Source organism: Mandrillus leucophaeus, unplaced genomic scaffold, assembly GCF_000951045.1.
Source record: "Mandrillus leucophaeus isolate KB7577 unplaced genomic scaffold, Mleu.le_1.0 Scaffold809, whole genome shotgun sequence".
NCBI classification, from domain to species: domain Eukaryota; kingdom Metazoa; phylum Chordata; class Mammalia; order Primates; family Cercopithecidae; genus Mandrillus; species Mandrillus leucophaeus.
Genome location: NW_012108797.1, coordinates 1,360,525 through 1,376,641, shown reverse-complemented (window position 1 = coordinate 1,376,641; position 16,117 = coordinate 1,360,525). Strand labels below are relative to the sequence as shown.

At 40.1% G+C, this 16,117-nt stretch overlaps 1 protein-coding gene across 10 annotated transcripts; it reads left to right on the top strand.

The window, feature by feature from the left end:
- Nucleotides 1-4,214: 4,214 nt before the first annotated feature.
- ARMCX5 (armadillo repeat containing, X-linked 5) lies at nt 4,215-9,195 on the top strand. 10 transcript variants are annotated; one of them, XM_011967749.1, is made up of 6 exons: nt 4,215-4,312; nt 4,394-4,617; nt 4,757-4,888; nt 5,947-6,059; nt 6,497-6,542; nt 6,913-9,195. In XM_011967749.1, the coding sequence occupies exon 6, from the start codon at nt 7,177-7,179 to the stop codon at nt 8,851-8,853; it is 1,677 nt and encodes a 558-aa protein (XP_011823139.1). In that variant the 5' UTR covers nt 4,215-4,312; nt 4,394-4,617; nt 4,757-4,888; nt 5,947-6,059; nt 6,497-6,542; nt 6,913-7,176; the 3' UTR covers nt 8,854-9,195. The 10 variants fall into 10 exon arrangements, with proteins under 10 accessions (XP_011823139.1, XP_011823138.1, XP_011823140.1 ...); XM_011967748.1 differs by having other exon boundaries at nt 4,751-4,888; XM_011967750.1 differs by lacking the exon at nt 5,947-6,059.
- The last annotated feature ends 6,922 nt before the right edge of the window (nt 9,196-16,117 follow it).

Sequence of the window (16,117 nt, the reverse complement as noted above, 5' to 3'; positions counted from 1 at the left end):
ATTACAAATATGAGATAATAAGATATCCCAGGCTTCTTTCAAAAATATATTTTAAAACATCCTTATTCCCTTCCTCCATTAAAATCAGAGCTGCTACTGTATGGCTGACTCTGATCTAAGCCCTGGGGTTACAGGCAGCAGAGACAAAGACACACCTGTGAATTAGCATTGATCTGCAAAAAACGGAAGGTACCGGTGCAATTCTCATGACTCAGTAGCCCCTCACCTCCTTCAACCCTTGACTGACTGTATTGTTTACTATGTGCTGAAGATACATTGCTGAACAAGACGGAAAAAAAAGGGGCCCTTCATTCAGGCAACTTCCAGTTTAACAACCCAAACTCCCCACCGCTTCAAAGGGAGAGTAAAATATTTTATATACTCAGAGGAAAAGAGCACATGCATTCATTAGGAAGGGTGCAGGGCTCAGGGAAAAGGTGCAGTTGAGGAGAGCACCTGGGATCTGGGATCTGCCTTGAGGAAGGGCACCAACAGCAGTCCCCTCTCCTGACAGAAAAGTGGAAGAGGTGCTAAGACCATCCCTACCTGGTGCCATCAGAGAGGGAGGACTGTTATGACCTCCTGTGGATCCTTACAGGGAAAAGCCCTCTTTTGGGGGCAACTGTGAGGATGGCACAATGCCAATGTGAGCCACCATTTGAAAGGAGAAAAAGCGGTGTGGCAGAAAGAATGAGTCTGGTGCAGACCAGTGATTAGTTTCCTAGGATTAGAGGTCTATGTCTACCTTCTTTTAGAAGAGGGGCAGCGGTGAGGCCATGATGAAAGCCCTTGCCCCAGAGTTCACTTAAGAGCAGGTGTTCCTTCTTCCCTGGCATGGCTCCATGAAGCAGGGAAGGAAACGCACAGGAGGACCACCCTAGAGTCCCGGGCCTGTCTGGCCTGAAATTGCCTCTCCTCCCTAGCCCACAGTCCCGATGCTCCTTCTACTTCACTGGGCTTTTGGGGGCAGAAAATGTGGTCGGTAATGCCTCGAAGGAGCCCACAAAATGAGGAGGGAGTTGGCTTACCAGTACAAGGTATTTTGGTGTTAATCCTATTCCATGAATACAGAGTTGTTTTTCTCAAGCCTATGCTCAGGCCCTGAATATTTAGGTGGGGAAAATACTGTGAGAATGGAACGCATACACACTGGGGTAGTTTGGTATTAATGTCATCTCTCTGCTTTCCCTACATCCCCATCCCACTTTATCTTTGACTATTTCAATGCAAGACATATGCTGGGCAATAACGGTGAAAAGACTCAGGTAAGAGGAACAGAAAAAAGATGAAAGGATGTTTGATACTGATCTGCAAGTCAGGCTGCATCAGCTTTCCAGCGGCCTCATCAGGACCTTGACCATTTCGTGTAGAAAATTAAGGGCTGTAAATTTCCCTCCTAACAATGCTTTAGCTGCATCCAAGATTCTGGTATGTTGTCTCTTTGTTCTCATTAGTTTCAAAGAACTTGATTTCTCCCTTAATTCAATTATTTACCCAGGAGTCATTCGGGAGCAGGTTGTTCGATTTCCATGTAGTTGTGTGGTTTTGAGGGAGTTTCTTAATCTTGAGTTTGAATTTGATTGCACTGTGGTCTGAGAGACTGTTATGATTTCAGTTCCTTTGCATTTGAAGAGGAGTATTTTACTTCCAATGTGTACTTCCATGTGATCAATTTTAGAGTAAGTGCCACATGGCACCGAGAAGAATGTATATTCTGTTGTTTTGGGGTGGAGAGTTCTGAAGATGTCTGTCAGTTCCACTTGATCCAGAGCTAAGTTCAAGTCCTAAATATCCGTGTTAATTTCTGTCTCGCTGATCTGTCTAATTGGAGGTTCTGGCCAGGGCAATCAGGCAAGAGAAAGAAATAAACCAGGTATTGAAGGAACATATCTCAAAATAATAAGAACCATTTATGATAAACCTACAGCCAACATCACACTGAATGGGCAAAAGCTGGAAGCATTCCCCTTGAAAACCGGCACAAGACAAGGATACCCTCTCCCATCACTCCTACTCAACATAGTATTGGAAGTTCTGGCTAGGGAAATCAGGTAAGAGAAATAAATAAAGGATATTCAAATAGGAAGAGAGAAGCCAAATTGTCTGTGTTTGCAGATGACATGATCCTATATCTAGAAAACCCCACTGTCTCCACCCAAAAGCTCCTTAAGCTGATAAGCAACTTCAGCAGAGTCTCAGAATACAAAGTCAGTGTGCCAAAGTCACATACATTCCTATACACCAACAACAGAAAAGCAGAGAGCCATATCATGAATGAATTCCCATTCACAATTGGTACAGAGAAAATAAAATAACTAGGAATACAGCTAACAAGGGAAATAAAGGACCCCTTCAAGGAGAACTACAAACCACTGCTCAAGGAAATAGAGAGGAAACAAGCAGATAGAAAAACATTCCATGCTCATGGATAGGAAGAATCAATATCATGAAAATGGCCATACTGCCCAAAGTAATTTATAGATTCAGTGCTACTACCATCAAACTACCATTGACATTTCTCACAGAATTAGAAGAAACTTTTAAAATTCATGCAGAACCAAAAAAGAGTTCATATAGCCAAGACAATCCTAGTAAAAAGAACAAACCTGGAGGCATCACACTACCTGACTTCAAACTATACTACAAGGCTACAGTGACCAAAACTGCATGGTTCTGGTACAAAAACAGACACACAGACCAGTCGAACAGAATAGAGAACTCAGAAATAAGACTGCACATATACAGCTATCTGATCTTCGATAAACCTGATAAAAACAAGCAATGCAGAAAGGATTACCTATTTAATAAATGGTGTTGGGAAAACTGGCTAGCCATATGTAGAAAACTGAAACTTGACCCCTTGCTTACACCTTATACAAAATTTAACTCAAGATGGATTAAAGACTTAAATGTAAAACCCAAAACTAAAAACTCTGGAAGAAAATTTAGGCAATACCATTCAGGACATAGCCACGGGCAAAGATTTCATGACGAAATTGCCAAAAGCAATTGCAACAAAAGCAAAATTTGACAAATGGGATCTAATTAAACTAAAGAGCTTCTGCACAGAAAAACTATCATTAGAGTGAACAGGTAACCTACAGAAGAGAAAATTTTTGCAGTCTATCTATCTGACAAAGGTCTAATATCCAGAATCTACAAGGAACTTAAATTTACAAGAACAAAACAACACCATTAAAAAGTGGGCAAAGGACATGAACAGACACTTCTCAAAAGAAGACATTTATGCGGCCAACAAACACATGGAAAAAAGCTCAACATCACTGATCATTAGAGAAATGCAAATCAAAATCACAATGAGATACCATTTCACACCGGTCAGAATGGCAATTATTAAAAAGTTAAGAAACAAGAGATGCTGGCAAAGTTGCGTAGAAATGGGAACACTTTTACACCGTTGGTGGGAATGTAAATGAGTTCAACCATTGTGGAAGACGGTGTGGCAATTCCTCAAAGATCTAGAACCAGAAATACCATTTGACCCAGCAATCCCACTACTGGGCATATACCAAAGGAATATAAATCATTCTATTACAAAGATACATGCACACGTATATTCATTGCTACACTATTCACAATAGCAAAGACGTGGAATCAACCCAAATGCCCATCAATGATAGGATTAAGAAAATGTGGTACATATACACGATGAAATATCATGCAGCCATAATAAAGGATGAGATCATGTCCTTTGTAGGGACATGGATGGAGCTGGAAGCCATTATCCTCAGCAAACTAATGCAGCTACAGAAAAACAAATACTGCATGTTCTCACTTATAAGTGGAAGCTGAACAATGAGAACACATGGACACAGAGAGGGGAACAACACACACTGGGACCTGTCAGGGGGTGGGATGGGGGGAGGGAAAGCCTTAGGAAAAATAGCTAATGCATGCCAGGCTTAATACCTAGGTCATAGGTTGATTGGTGCAGCAAGCCACTATGGCACACGTTTGCCTATTTAACAAACGTGCACATCCTGCACATGTATCCCAGAACTTTAAAAAAAAAAAAGAAAAGAAAAGAAAACGAAAATTAAGGGCTGGGAGGGGGGACTCGAAGGAACACAAAGTTTGCGGAATCGATTAGTACGTATTCTCCTATCTTAGTCTTGACTCTCTTTGCCGACTTCCCTACCTTGGGCCCCACCCCGAGACCGCCCATTTCAGTGGGCCTCTGTGTTTGGAGAGATGAACTTCTAAAGACTGGAACACTTCCTCCTGTCGGCCAGAAGAGATTTCCTGACACCACAGCTGAAAACCAGTGTGCATTTCAGTTCAGGAAAGAACGGTAGGCTTGCTGCGGGGAGCTCCCGCAAAAGGGAAACTAATACAGAAACACTCTGGTATTTGTATGCCTCTCTTGTTCCAGCGCCGTTTTCCCTATATCCGGAACTCGCCCCTGCGCATTCCAATACCTGAAGCGGCCACAGGGTACAGGAGCCGCAGCCCGCCTACAGAAAGAGTCGCGGCGCTAGACAAAGCCTGATATCACTCCGCTTCCATAAGCCGGATCCCCATAAACTACGCTGTAGCTCCTCCCACTGCCGATGTGGGTAACCCGGACGAGGAAGAACCTCGTCTGCGGAGGACAAGGTAGATGTTAAATGGTAACTACGCTCGAGGTTCTGAGGAGCCCTGGGAACAGGAAGGAGAAAAGAATACCAAAATTGACAACAGTTTGCCAATCGCAGTCTTTAATCTGATAAAGCGGTTATCTCGTCTTGAGTCCCAGGTGCCGGGTCAGTACCCATACACAGCCGCCGCCATTGCCTCGAGTCCTTGTGTCTGACTGTTCCTGCTGCTGTATGACACAGCACCTCGAGGCAAGGAAACAAGAAAACTGCCTCTGATCCAAGCAGAGAAGGTCGGTGAGAAAGTGGGCATTGCTTGGGGGTGGATGTGGCTATCGGAGGTGAACACTGGTTACGCGACCTGGTCATGGGGGGCGGGCGGTGAGGAGAGAGAGACGGGTAATAGGAATGGCACACAACAAGAAAAAAAAAAATGATCTGCCTTTTGCTAGCTTGATTTCCATACACTCGGTCACCTCAGACCATGTTTGGGAAGAAAAAGGTTGCAGCTTCTAGCAGGGAAAAGGCAGACTAGATAAGAGGAAGAGAGGGCTGCTTCCATAGGCGAGGACAGTTGTCTGGGGAGCCCTGAGAGAGAGAGAATGTAAAAAGAGGTTGTAAATGTTTGATAATCAAGGCTCTGTATTCGAAAAGGGCCTCATGTCTTGGTTACTGGTCTGACCGTTAATAACCACGTCTGTCTCTCTCTGTCTTTCATTTGTTCTTTGGGTGTGTATGTGTAGATCTGTTCCTAAGTTTGCAGCACTCCATGTTTCTGTACAGATCTGTAGGGGACAGCAGACCACAAGGGGAGAGGAGAAGGAAAAGAAAATTGGCATGGTTTTTACAGAGTGGGCAGTACTTGGAGGCAGTACTTGGAGGTTGTAGATGGCTAAGATTAGAGTAGGCAGGAGTGTAAGGGAGCCTCCAGAACTCTCTGCCAGCTTTCCTAACATGTCCTCCCTTACCCGCATTATGTTGCAGAAAATGATAGGCTTTGGGAGAGAGGAAGGAAACATAGGAACCCAGATAAAATATGGAAATAAATACTTTTCATTTTTTTCCCAGCCTCCGTGGTTTGTCTAGGCATTTCATCCCTGCTGACACCACTACTACTACCCTGTAGGGATGTTTGAGTTGTCTCTGTATAGGAATTGTCAGAGTTTGAGAATAGAGCAGAGGGGCTTGAAGATTTAGGAGTGGGAGAAAAAGGGGAGATAGAAAATGTTTGCCAAACAGTTATCTGTATCCAGAAAGAATCTGTGCCCTGGGTGCTGGTCTCTACCAAAGACAACCTCAACTGTCTCCTGTGTCTTCATTTATTGGTCTCTGTTTTTGTGCATCCCTGTAGGTAGATCTGTCCCCAGGTCTGTGGAACTGTCAGTTGTGAAGTTTTGTAAAATGGTCACCCAACTTAAAACTAGGAAATTACAAAGAAGAGAAAATTGCCCTGTATCTGTTAAGGTTGGTGTAAAGGTACAGGGACGGGAGCAACTTTGACTAGAGAATTCCATCTCTTCTGTTTCGTCATTTTACTAGTTATGCCCATCCGCCCCACCCCCTGCTGCTGCTGATTTAGTTGGGAGTCTTGGTAAGTTGTGGGGATACAGAATACTAAGACCTGCCTTTCTCACTCTCCACTTGCTTGTCCTGCTCTCGTGCTTAAGCCTAGTCTAATCTGAATGAGGGACATTCTAGGGCAATCACTGAAGAGGAAGATGGTGGGCAATAGGGAGGAGAAGGAGAAGTAGCCCTGAAACAAAGCAGTGGGGGAGAGGGGACTAGGAGGAGGGAAACACTAGACAAAATGTATCTGGAAAGGCAAGAATCGGGGCCAGGGACCAAGGTCTGTCACCAGGAGATCAGTTTCCACATTCTCCTGTTTGTTTATTTGTCCATAGGTCTGCCTGTAGATCTGCTGTAGGGCTTGTCACCATTGGAAGCAAGGTAAGGAGGAGAAAGTTACTCCAGATCAGTGCAGGTTGGTATGAGTATGGGGATTGCCTGGGTAGACCTGTAGGATGGAGTAGTGGAGAGCTGCTTGGCTCTAGCAGGGGTCAAGAACCACTAAAGGGATTCCTCAGCTTCTCCTCCAGTTTTCCTACTCCTTATGCTCCTGTTTGGTGACTGGAAAGAAGGTTGATAGCACTTGGAAGTGTAGGGAGTGGGTGAAATGAAGGGAGAGAGAGTTCGCTAATTACCTACCTCTCCCACCAAGCACTGAATCTCCATATTCTCCTGTCTCCCTGTGCTAATCAGCATGAGGAGAAAAAAATTGAAAGAGACTCAAAGCCCCATTTCCTTCCTCCACCCCTAGGTCCTACTTCAGTGGCAGATCTGGTGGCCTTGGAGTGGCTGAAGACCACCACCCTCTACAGGGCTGGGCCCATGCACAGCCATCCTTCCCTACCTTGAGTGAGCTTCCTCTGCATGTTTTCTATATCACTGGCAGAGCCTGTAGTTGGAAAGGGGACAGAGTGACTACTGGACTTTGTATGAAAACACCAACCGGGACAGACCTTCAGTCAAGGCTGAGACAGGGGTGGGGGTATATAACTTGTCCTTACCTTAAACTTGGAACATGGTTGACTCTGGGACAGAAGCAAGGGCTAGAGGAAAGGCTGAGGCTGGCCTGCAAGATGGAATCAGTGGTCCTGCCACTGCTAGAGTGAATGGTAAAACCCAGGCCAAGGCAGTGGCTGAGGCAGAACTGAAAACAGAATCAGTGACCCAGGCCAAAGCTGGTGATGGAGCAATGACCAGGATGCATAAAGTGACCTACAGGGAGGCTATGGCTGTGACAAGGGAAGTGAGCAAGATGGAAGATACAACTAAGAGTAGAGTCATGGTTGAGACTAAGACAAAACCCCTGGCAGAACGCAGTATAGTGCCACAAACCAAGTCAAAGGCCATGCCTATGTCTGGGGTCAGTGCTGTAACCAAATCTGAAGTCAAGGTTGTTGCTGTCATTGAGGCAAATATTAGGTCCTATGCCAAGTCACATGATAAGGCCAATACTGGGTCCAGACCTGACAGAAGGGAAGAGGCCAGCATTGGGATGAAATCCAGTGATGAGGATGAAGAAAATATATGCTCCTGGTTCTGGACTGGAGAAGAGTCTAGTGTAGGTTCTTGGTTCTGGCCTGAAGAAGAGACCTCTCTTCAAGTTTATAAGCCCCTACCTAAGATCCAGGAAAAGCCCAAGCCCGCACACAAACCCACACTTACTATAAAACAAAAGGCAATAGCATGGTCAAGGGCCAGGTATATTGTCCTAGTTCCAATTGAGGGAGGGGAGCAATCCTTGCCTCCAGAAGGAAACTGGACCCTGGTTGAGACTTTGATTGAAACTCCTCTGGGGATTCGACCTTTGACCAAGATCCCACCTTATCATGGGCCTTATTACCAGACCTTAACTGAGATTAAAAAAGAGATTAGGCAAAGGGAAAAGTATGGGCCTAATCCGAAGGCCTGCCACTGCAAATCACGTGGCTTTAGTTTAGAGCCTAAAGAGTTTGATAAACTTGTTGCCCTCCTTAAGTTAACCAAGGATCCTTTCATTCATGAAATAGCTACAATGATAATGGGCATCAGTCCTGCTTATCCATTTACTCAAGATATAATTCATGATGTAGGTATTACTGTTATGATTGAAAACTTGGTCAATAATGCCAATGTTAAAGAACACCCTAGAGCTTTAAGTATAGTGGATGACAGCTCTGAGTCTTCTGAAGAACCAAAATCAGGGGAATCCTATATACATCAAGTTTGTAAAGACATAGTCTCTTGCCCCTTGAACTCCCCTGTGCAGCTGGCTGGACTGAAATTACTAGGGCACTTGAGTGTAAAATTTGACGATCACTATGTGATTACCAGTTATATTCCAGATTTTCTCACCTTGTTAAACAAGGGAAGTGTCAAAACCAAGTTTTATGTTTTAAAAGTGTTTTCGTGTTTGTCTAAAAATTGTGCCAATACAAGAGAATTGATCAGTGCCAAAGTACTGTCATCATTGGTTGCACCCTTTAACAAGCATGAGTCAAAGGCCAATATTCTTAATATTATTGAAATATTTGAGAATATAAATTTTCAGTTCAAAACAAAGGTGAAGCTATTTACCAAGGAAAAGTTCACTAAATCTGAGCTTATTTCAATATTCCAGGAAGCAAAACAGTTTGGTCGGAAACTCCAAGACTTAGCAGAGCACAGTGATCCTGAAGTGAGAGATAAAGTCATAAGATTAATACTCAAACTCTGAATACCCCTCTGTTCTCATAAAGCCTCAAACAGTTTTTTGGGAGTTGCAATATGAAACCAATGCATATTATAATTATAAATTCAATACTCATGTTTTCCATGTTGATTGAGGGAGGCAATTTTATGGATACCAATTAATCTTGAGATCCTGAACATGTGCTGATTTTTATTGTGCTATATAATATAAATTGAGATATTTTTAGTATTTCTGCAACGTGACCTGATAATGAATCTATTCATCCTGAGTAAGCTATACTTCTGTGCTTTATATTGATATAAGTGTATTCTTTTGAGATTTTATTTACATGTTATTAATAAAGTTGCATGCTGAAACTGGTGAAAATATTGTCCTAGTTCTTCAGTTGAAATCTAGTCTTGGGGGATAAAGCACAGAGAGCATAAAGATGATGAAGAACACTGCCTGTGTGTCTGTAGTGGGGCACAAACAAAACAAGTTCACATTGACAGATTATTTAGTTTCAACATACTCAAGGAGTAGAATCACTCTATGCATGAAGACAGGACTGTGCTATTAGCTGTCTGTAGGCTCCTACTGATAGGGCTTCAGATGAGGAATGAAGCCCTATCTGGGCAACTCTGGGGAAGGGAGTAAGGAGGAACCACAGATGCTTTCACTGTAGTCTCAGTTCCAGAACTTGTGCTCAGGTTTTCACATAAAATGTCTCATCAGGATGCCTTAAAGCTTTTTAACCCCAAGAGGATTCCTGGTTCTCACCCCTATTCAGTAAGCCATGGACAGCTGCACAGGAAGTGTGGTTCTGAAGGGACCCAGCCCCACTGTGCCTTCAACAGCTCCCTCCCTATCCAGGGGTATCAGATTTACTGCTTCGTCTGCGATTCTCTCCCCCTGAAGTCCTGGGCCTCAGAGGAGAGTCTTTCTGGGGATTACTCACTGAAACTGCTTCATAGATAATCTCGTCTGTCTCATCCTGGTGACTGTTTACTCCTTGCCTTTGTTTTCTGGCCAATGTTTGGACTTGGTGATTTGTATCACAGTTGGTAGCAGCCCCTTGTTTGTGCTGATTCTTTTTGGTCAGAGCTCAGCTCTATGTATGGTATAGCCACAGGATACCGAATTCCTGTAGAAATGAGTAGTTAGGGAGAAATTAATTCTCATAAAACCCACTGTTCTGTGTATTTGCATAGTTTATAGAACTGAAGCCATGTTGTCTATACTAAGCTTGTCCTGTTTATTCTTAACAAAAGCTAGGTTCTCTGCAAGGGTTTGTGGAATAGAATGACAATGTACAGTTTAGGATTTTGGGGTCACCTCTGCCTCTTTTACCCCCTGCCTCTTTTACTGTTAATTTACTGCCCAGAATTGGGAAATATAAATATTAGGATCAATATACAAATGGTGGTCTTTCTGTTGACCTTCCTCTCCTAACTTTTTATGCATTTAAGGGAAGGTCTGAAGTGGAAAATCTCAATATGGTGTAATGGATCCCTACTTTTAATAGCTATCTCTGGTTTAATTTCTGCTAGGATCAAGTGTGAATCTATTGCCGTACGTCTAAAAGTTTAAATGAAGCACAATTAGCTACACTTGTGCATTAAGAGAAACAAGCAAGGTAGTTTTTTTGCAATGTGAAACTTCAATTTAGATGATTTTTGAAGTTCTTTATAACATCTTTTAATCCACAGAACTCCTGTAGCCTGTAATACCAGCTGTGGGTACTACTCTCAGTGTTGGAGATCATCAAAATACAATTGGACCAGACCCTTTGGAAATAATTCTGTGTCTCAAATGCCCTGTGGAGCACACACTTAATCAGTTGATGGCTATGGAATTTTCCAACATCAGCTAAAGAGAAGGGTGAGTGTGGGGTGTGTATGTATTTGCATCAAAGCACAAAGTTGATGGTCTCTCCTTGGATGGGAATTGTGGGATGCGAAGTCATCTCCTAGATTGTTCTTGAGGTGTCATCTGTTGATGGACACTTAGGTTGTTTCCATCTTTTGGCTGTTATGGATATTGCTGCAGTGAACATTGGAGTACAAGTATCTGTTTGAGTCCCTGATTTAAATTCTTTTGGGTATATACCTAGATGTGGAATTGCTGGGTTGTATGATATGTTTAGCTTTTTGAGGAATTGCCAAGCTGTTTTCCACAGTGCCTGTATCATTTTACATTCCCATCAGCAATATGCAAGGGTTCCAATTTATCCACATTCTTGCTGACACTTGTTATTTTCCATTATTTTTTAAATAGCCATCTTAGTAGATGTGAAGTGGTATATCATTGTGGTTTTAATTTGCATTTCCAAAAGTCTTATGATGTTGAGCATCTTTTCATGTGCTTATTGGCCATTTGTGTATATTTTTTGGAGTAATGTATGTTTAAGTTCTTTGCTCATTTTTAATTGTGTTTTTGGTTATTGTTGCGTTATAGGAGTTTTAAAATATATGTGTTCTGGATACATGCCCCTTATTAGCTATATGATTTGCAAATATTTTCTCCTGTTCTGTAGGTTTTTTCACTTTTGATGGTGTCATTTGATGTGCAAAAGTTTTTAATTTCAATGAAGCCCAGTTTATTTTTTCTTTTGTTGCTGATGCTTTTGGTATCATATCTAAGAATTCATCGCCAAATTCAAGGTCACAAAGAGACCCCTGTGTTTTCTTCTAAAAGTTTTATAGTTTTAAACATCAGAGTAATTAGTGTGTCTATCACCTCAAACATTGATCATTTCTTTATTTTGGGAGCATTCAAAATCTTTTCTCGCTATTTGAAAATATACAATTATTTATTGTTAATTATGTCACCCTACGTTGCTATAGATCATTAGAACTTATTCCTCCTATCTTGCTGCAATTTTGTATCTGTTAGCCAACCTTTCCCTCCCCATTCCTTTCCCTATATTCTCTTAACTTTTAATCGAAAAAAAAAAAAAAAAACACAGTTACTTTTGCACCATCCTAATAGTAACCACTATTCTATACTCTACTTCTATGAGATGAGCTTTTTTAGCTTCCACATGTGAATGATAATATGTGGTATTTATCTTTCTGTGCCTGGCTTATTTCACATAGTGTCCTCCAGGTTCATCCATGTTTTCACCAATGACAGGATTTATTTCATTGTTATGGCTGAATGGTGGTCTGTTGTGTATATATTTTTTTATCCTTGCATCTGTTTATGGGTACTTATGTTGATTCCATATCTTGGCTATTGTGAATAGTGCTGCGATAAACATGAGAGTGCAGATATCTCTTTGATATACTGATATCCTTTCTTTTTGATACATACCCAGCAGTAAGATTGCTGGATCATATGGTAGTTCTATTTTTAGTTTATTGAGAAATCTCCATGCTGTTTTCCATAATGGCTCTACTAATTTACATTCCCACCAACAATGTATAAGAGTTCCATTTTCTCTACATCCATACCAGCATTTGTTATTTTTTTTTTTTTTTGTCTTTTTGACAATAGCCATCTGGGGTGAGATATCTCATTGTGGTTTTGATTTGCATTTCCCTGATGATTAGTGATGTTGAGTGTTTTTTCATATAATTTTTGGCCACTGGTATGTCTTCTTTTGAGAAATGCCTATTCAGATCATTTACCAATTTTTAAATTGAATTATTTGTGTTTTTGTTGTTTAGTTGTTTGAGTTCCTTGTGTAGTCATGTTCTACACAATGTTTCAGTCAATGATGGACTGCATGTATGACAGTGGTCCCATAAGAATATAATACCAAATTTTTGCTGTACCTTTTATATGATTAGATACGTGAATATTTACCACTGTCTTACAGTTGCCTGCATTATTCCATACAATAACATTCTATATAGGTGTGCAGCCTAGGAGCAATAGGCTACACTATGCAGCATAGGTATGTAGTAGGCTATACCATCTAGGTATTTGTAAGTAGTACTTTTCTTCTTCTAAGTAGAAGAGCTTTCTTGTTCTTCCACTTTTAGAAGAGCTTAAGAAAATCTGCATCTATGATAGTCTCATGATGATGAAAATGCCTAAGGACACATTTCTTAGAATTTATCCCCATGGTTAAGCAATACATGACATATATTCTGGATATTAGTCCCTTGTCAGATGAATAGTTTGCAAATATTTTCTCCCATTCTGTAGATTGTCTCTTCACTCTCTGACTGTTTCTTTTGCTGTGCAGAAGCTTTTTAGCTTGATATAATCCCATTTGTCTATTTTTGCTATTTTGCCTGTGCTTTTGAGGTCTTATCCATAAAATCTTTGCCCAGACCAATGTCCTGAAGCATTTCTCCTATATTTTCTTTTTCTAGTAGTTTCATAGTTAGATTTAGGTGTATAATCCATTTTGAGTTGTGCTAGGAAACCTAGATATCCATATACGGAAGAATGAAACTAGACCTCTGTATCTCATCAAGTATTGCAGAATTTTGATTACAGTAGTTTTATAGTACATTTTGAAATCAGGAAATGCATGTGCTCCAACTTTGTTCTTCTGCTTCAAGATTGTTTTTGTTTTTCTGAGTCCCTTTCCATTCCATGTCAATTTTAGAGTCAGCTTTTCCACTGATACAAAAAAGTCTTTGGAATTTTCAGATTGAAATTTTGCTTGGGGGTATTGCCCTCTTTATAATATTTAGTTTCCAATCTATAAACACATAATGCCCTTCCATTTATTTTGGTCTTTGACTTCTTTTAGCAATAGTTTATAGTTTTAGGTATGTAAGTTGTTCACCTCCTTAGTTAAATTTATTCCTAGGTATTTCATTCTTTTGTATGCTATTGTAGATGGAATTATTTTCTTTCTTTTTCAGATTGTTCATTGCTGGTGTATAGAAACATAACTGATATGTGTGTGTGTTGATTTTGTCACCTGCAACTTTGCTGAATTTATTCACTCTAGTAGCTTTTTTGTGGATTCTTTTGAAATTTCTCTCTATAGGGTCATGTCATCCACAAATAGAAATACTTTATCTTCTTTTCTCTTATGTGGTTACCATGTATTTCTTTTTCCAGTCTAATTGCTCTGGCTGTAACTTGAGTAACAGTGCTGAAAATGGGCATGCTTGTCTTGTTCCTCATCTTTCCTTACTATTGAATATGATATTAGCTGTGGGATTTTTGTAAATGTCTTTTATCGTGGTAAGGAAGTTCCTTTCTCTGCCTAATTTTACGAGTGTTTTTTAAAGGGTATCAGGTTTTATCAGATATCTTTTTTGTATCAACAGAGGTGATCATGTGCAGACTTTTTTGTTCTATTCAAGTGGTATGTTACGTTGTTTGACTCTCTTATGTTGACCACCCTTGCATTTCTAGGATAAATCCCACTTGATCATGGTATATAATCTTTTTAATATGCTGTTGGATTTGTTGTGCTGGGATTTTGTTGATAATTTTTGCATCTATATTCATAAGGGATATTGGTATGTAATGTTTCCTTGTGATGTCTTCATCTGGTTTTGGTATCAGAGTAATGCTGGCTCCATAGAATTAGTTAGAAGATGTTCCCCCTTCTACTTTTTGGAAGAGCTTGAGAAGGATTGTTGTTGACTCAAAGTCTTTATGTTTGTTGGAATTGTGTAGTGAAACCATCTGGTCCTGGAATTCTCTTTTTGGGGAAGTTTTTGATTACTGGTCCAGTTTCCTCACTATTTATGGGTCAGTTGAGATTTTCTATTCAGTTCAGTGTCTTTTCTATTCAGATTTGGAGTCAGTTTATATAATTTACATGTGTTTTTAAGAATTTGTTGATTTCATCTAAGTTATCTAATTTGTTGGTGTATAAATGTTCATTGTGTACTTTTAACCTTTTAAAATTTCTGTGTGGCTGGTAATAATGTTCCCCCTTTCTGGTTTTAGATATTTGTGTCTTCTTTTTTGTCTCTAGCTAAAAGATTGTCAATTTTCTTTATCTTTTTGAAGAACCAACTTTTGGTTTCATTGATTCTTTCTACTGTTTTTCCATTCTCTATTTTGTTTATTTCTACTCAAATCTTTATTATTTCCTTCCTTCAGTTAGCTATGGGTTTCGTTTGCTCTTCTTTTTCTAGTTCCTCAAGGTGTAAAGTTAGGTAATTGATTTGAGATCTTTCTTATTTTTTAATGTAGGTGTTTATAGTATAAACTTCTCTCTGACTACTGCTTTTGCTGCATTCCATAAGTTTAGTTATGCTGTTTTTGTTTTTATTCATTTCTGAGTATTTTCTGATTTTCCTTGTGATTTCTTCTTTGACCCATTGGTTATTTAAAAGTGTGGTGTTTAATCTCCATATATATGTGAATTTTTTATTTTTCTTTCTGGCGTTGATTCCTAGCTTCATCCATTGTCAGTGAAGATATTTCACATGATATGAGTCTTATAAAGTTCATTGAGACTTATTTTAGAAGAATGTGTTTTTGCTATTGTTTGGTTCAGAGTTCTATATGTGTCTGTTAGGCCTAGTTGATGTGTACCACTGTTCAAGTCCTGTATCTCTTTATTGATCTCGAGTCTAGATGCTCTGTTCATTTTTAAGTGTGGGGTTTGAAGTTTCCTACTATTATTATAGAACTGTATTTTTTTTCTCTTGATTTCTGTCAGTGTTTGCTTCTTCTTAGGGACTTTCGCTTTCCTGCTTATTTACATTCTCCTGTATTTTAACCCCACTATTTTTATAGGTTTCTCCATATCTGCATGGAACATATACTCATTTTTACCTCGGGAGGAAAAATATCCTTTTCCCAACACTAAACTTACACTTTTCCAGTTATCTTTCTCTCTACCCTTTCAGAATAATCAAGTTTTCCGCATTTGTTGTTTCTGCTTTCTTATCTCCTACCCAGTCCTCACACAATTGCAATCTAGTTTCTTTCTCCACTACTCGACTAACACTCTGCCACAGTGTCACCAAAGCCTCCATATTCCCTAAAAAAAGCAATTTAATTTTTTAAAAATTTTATGTATACATGCTGTTATGGAATAATAATGTTTTTCCCCCACTTTTGATGTATCCTTACATGTAGTGGAATCTTTATTAGAATAACATCTCTGACTTTTCTGTGTCCCCACCCTTACTCTTACCCTTTTCTCTTCCCTTTCTTGTTTCGCAGAGGACTGTGTCCCTCTTTGCTGTGTCTTGGGCCATAGGCAATTTTTTTTGTTTTAGTGGACACTAGAAATCTCCTTACAAAGGGATTATATCATCTGATGCTTCCTCAGTATATCAGAGTCCCTCATTCCCCACATACTCACCAGCAGTACTACCTGCATATTTAAACATATCTACCAATCTGATAATGAAAATGGTATCTCTTTGTT

Bases quoted from the DNA above. Each gene is read 5' to 3' on its own strand.
- ARMCX5 (XM_011967750.1), top strand. From the start codon at position 7,177: ATGGTTGACTCTGGGACAGAAGCAAGGGCTAGAGGAAAGGCTGAGGCT.